Raw genomic sequence first — 3,589 nt, 5'->3', positions numbered from 1 at the left:
CAGTAACACAAAAAGATTTTGATGTTAAGTGTTTATTAGGTAAAGGAGCTTATGGAAAAGTATTTTTAGTTGAAATGATTTCTACTCATGAAATATTTGCAATGAAAACTATTGAAAAAAAACAAATTATTGAATATGAAGAAATTGAACATACTATGTCTGAAAGACGTATCCTCTCTAAATTACATCATCCTTTCTTAGTAAATTTATATTATTCATTCCAAACACCAACTCATTTATTTTATATTATTGATTATTGTCCTGGAGGTGAATTTTATTATTATTTACAAAAGAATGGAAAAGTAAGTGAAGAAGATGCTAAATTTTATGCAGCTCAAATTTTACTTGCAATAGAACATCTTCATTCATCAAATATTGTTTATCGTGATATTAAACCAGAAAATATTTTAATTGGTGCTGATGGTTATCTTCGTTTAACTGATTTTGGACTTTCTAAAGAAAATGTTACAAAAGAAAATACTACAAGTACTTTTTGTGGTACACCAGAATATCTCGCCCCAGAAGTTGTTGTTGGTAAAGATTATTCAGAACCTGTGGATTGGTGGGGATTTGGTATTTTAATTTATGAAATGATTCATGGACATGCTCCATTTACTTCAGAAGATATTCAACAATTATTCCAAAAGATTATTCATGACCCTGTCTCTTTTCCAAGTGCTTCTTATCCATCAGCAGATTGTAAAGAATGTATTGTTATGTTATTAGAAAAAGATCCAGAAAAACGTTTAACAGACCCAAATCGTATTAAGTCACATTGTTGGTTTAAAGGATTTGACTGGGAAGGATTATTCCAAAAGAAATTATCTCCTCCTTTTGTTCCTGTTTTAAAAGATAAAACTGATACTTCTAATTTTAATGAAGATATTATTAATGAAACAGCTAAAATTGATGAAGGAGAAGTTGTTGATTCTAAAGATTATTTCAACGATTTTACTTATTGCAAATAAGTATTATTACTAACTTTACTTCTTTTCAATCATTATTTCAACTAATTTTATTTTTTGTTAAAATTATTTAAAATTCTTTTTTTTTTCTTAAAAGTTGTTTACTTTGAGTTATTTTTCTTTATTTTTGCTATTCTTAAATTGTTATTCTCTTATTAAAAACAAATTATAAAAACAATTTTTATTTTAAGATAATGTTATAAAAAGAATTAAATAAGAAAAAAATTCACGATCAATTTATTGGGAGACTTCTTGTTTCTTAATTCTAGCTTCAGCGTTAAGAACTCTAATATTAAGAATCTTAGCTCTTTGGATAATTTCTTGTCTCTTTTTAGCAGAAACAGCATGTGAAATTTCAGCAGCATATTTTCTGTTTTGCATCATAATCATTTCAAGATCAGTTGTATTACGAACTGGGAATTTATAAAGTCCACATGGAAGCATATTTCTAGTAGCCTTAGCACTTCCATATCCAATCTTTGGAAGAAGATTAGTTCCCTTGAATTTTCTTCTTAATCTATTATCAATACCTCTTGGAACTCTCCAGGATGCTTTAACACGGAGGAATCTGTTAGAATCAAATCTCTTAAAGTGTCCTGTATATTTCTTGACAATCTTTGGTTTTGTGACTGGTCCAACCATCTGCAACACAGATTGACTTCTTTCAACCCTAGTTCTTAATTTTCCTAAAAGTTTTAGTTTTTTTCTATTTTCTTTTTATAAAAATATTTTTTTTATTTTTTTCTTTTTTTCATATTTGCTATATATAACATCTATTAAATAAAAAATCAATAATTAATTGAGTTAGAAAACAAAAAAAAAGAAACTTGAAAAATGGAAGATTAAATATGCAGAATGTTAGTGTTGCTCAACTTATGCCATGTGAATATGAATCATGGGGAACAAAAGAAGGTGGTGGATATAAAAATTGGAAAAAAAGATACTTCGTTTTAAAAGATAAAAAATTATGGTATTTTGACAATAAAGATTCAGTAAGTGCAAAAGGATGTATTGAGTTAAGTGTTGATGCCAATGTAGAAGATGCGTCTGATGAGTTTAAAGGAAAGTGTGTATTAGCAATTAATTCAAAAGATAAAAAAGGAGATAGGAGATATCTCATTGAGGTTGATAACCCATCAACACTTATTGATTTTATTAAACATATCGAAAACTCAATTCATCCTGAAAGTACTAAAAGGTCTTATCTTGACTCATTAAAAACAAAGGGTATACCTGAAAGTATTATGTCTCCTAAAATTCAAACACCAATGGCATCTTCTCCAGCATCAAATAATAATGATGACCTTCTTATTAAACCAAAGAAAGTACCGTTAGGAATGAATCCTCTGCAAATGGCAATGGCTGGAGAAATGAAAAAAACTATTGGAGCACCAGACGCTTCTGTTCCTATTAGTTCTTTATCTAATAATCCCAATTCATCAAGTAATCAACCACCAGCAGTACCACCAGTAAATCCAGGAAGAAAAGCTCTTTCACAAAAAACAAATCCATTAGTAGAAGAGAAAAGAGAAAAACAACAAGCGTTATTAAGAGAAGGAGATTCTGATGTTATTTATGTAAATAGACAATTACCAAGTTATCTTGGAAGAAATAATATAAATCCAACGAGAGAGTATTTTACATTTTTAACTGGTGATAAATCAAAAGTATTAGATTATTGGATCTCATCTGTCCCTTCACAAATTAAACTTGAAAAGAATAAAACAATAAACTACGTAATGTCTGTTGCAAGTGACTGTGATTATGTGACTTATAAAGTGAGTGGTCCACAAGAAAATATGGGAATAGGAATTGCTGATTTCTTTAGTCTTGTAGAATCTGCTTCTGATGGAATTGATAAAATGAATTTGTATGGAAGTAAAATATGTCCAGAACGTATTGGGTCTTATATTCAACTTTGCTCTTCTGAAAATGCAATTGAAGGTGGGTATATTTTCTGTGGAGATTTATTATCTTCTGAAGCATTTAACATGATTGATTCTGGAAATGCATTAATTGTATTAAACCAATTTGAAAAAGAATGTAGTAATATTAAAATTATTACTTCAGTTGAAAAAGATATGAGTTCAGTTGAACCTCAGTTTACTCGTTTTACATTTGATATTTATGGTAAGAACACTGCCTCTAAAATTGAAGTTATTAAATCTGTATTAACAAAGTTTGGTTGTGGGGATAAAGGTGATCAGTTAATAGCAGTTTTCCAGTCCTTTGATAGTGACTGTTCATTGTCTGTATCTTTACTTTTGACACCAAATGATTTAGCACAGTTTGTTTTTCATATAACGTTTATTATAAGTAACGAATTTACCAAATAGAATATCTATAATTATTAACAATCCAAAAGCTGTCCAAGTAAGTGTCTTCTTAGGATTAGATGAAAATAAAAATCTTCAAATTCATAATGAATTAGTTTCTTTATATGGACCACCAAAAGCAGTTGAATGTGTGTTAATAATGGATGGTTTCAAAATGGGAATTTATAAACAAAAACTATTGGTGAATGTGATTTATGATATTGGTTGTGAAAGTTCAGAATAAAGAAATTTCATTTTTCAAATCACAAATTTTTGTTTTTTATTTTTTAACTAAAAAGAGAACTCTAT

At 28.4% G+C, this 3,589-nt stretch overlaps 3 protein-coding genes across 3 annotated transcripts; 2 read left to right on the top strand and 1 right to left on the bottom strand.

The window, feature by feature from the left end:
- Positions 1 to 74: 74 nt before the first annotated feature.
- Positions 75 to 968, top strand: ENU1_127690 (PH domain containing protein kinase, putative; the record flags this gene model as incomplete). The annotated part of the gene is made up of 1 exon (XM_008859992.1): positions 75 to 968. One exon carries the CDS (start codon positions 75 to 77, stop codon positions 966 to 968), a length of 894 nt encoding a protein of 297 aa, XP_008858214.1.
- A 234-nt stretch (positions 969 to 1,202) lies between these two features.
- ENU1_127680 (ribosomal protein L32 protein) lies at positions 1,203 to 1,607 on the bottom strand (the record flags this gene model as incomplete). Its single annotated transcript, XM_008859991.1, has 1 exon — positions 1,203 to 1,607. The coding sequence occupies one exon, from the start codon at positions 1,605 to 1,607 to the stop codon at positions 1,203 to 1,205; it is 405 nt and encodes a 134-aa protein (XP_008858213.1).
- A 206-nt stretch (positions 1,608 to 1,813) lies between these two features.
- Positions 1,814 to 3,524, top strand: ENU1_127670 (hypothetical protein; the record flags this gene model as incomplete). Its single annotated transcript, XM_008859990.1, has 2 exons — positions 1,814 to 3,252; positions 3,302 to 3,524. The coding sequence occupies 2 exons, from the start codon at positions 1,814 to 1,816 to the stop codon at positions 3,522 to 3,524; spliced, it is 1,662 nt and encodes a 553-aa protein (XP_008858212.1).
- Between the last annotated feature and the right edge of the window lie 65 nt (positions 3,525 to 3,589).

The sequence above is a fragment of the Entamoeba nuttalli genome (genome assembly GCF_000257125.1).
Source record: "Entamoeba nuttalli P19 unplaced genomic scaffold asmbl_5342, whole genome shotgun sequence".
Lineage (NCBI taxonomy): Eukaryota > Evosea > Mastigamoebida > Endamoebidae > Entamoeba > Entamoeba nuttalli.
Note: the sequence above shows the minus strand (reverse complement) of the source record. Positions and strands in the feature narration are given on the sequence as shown.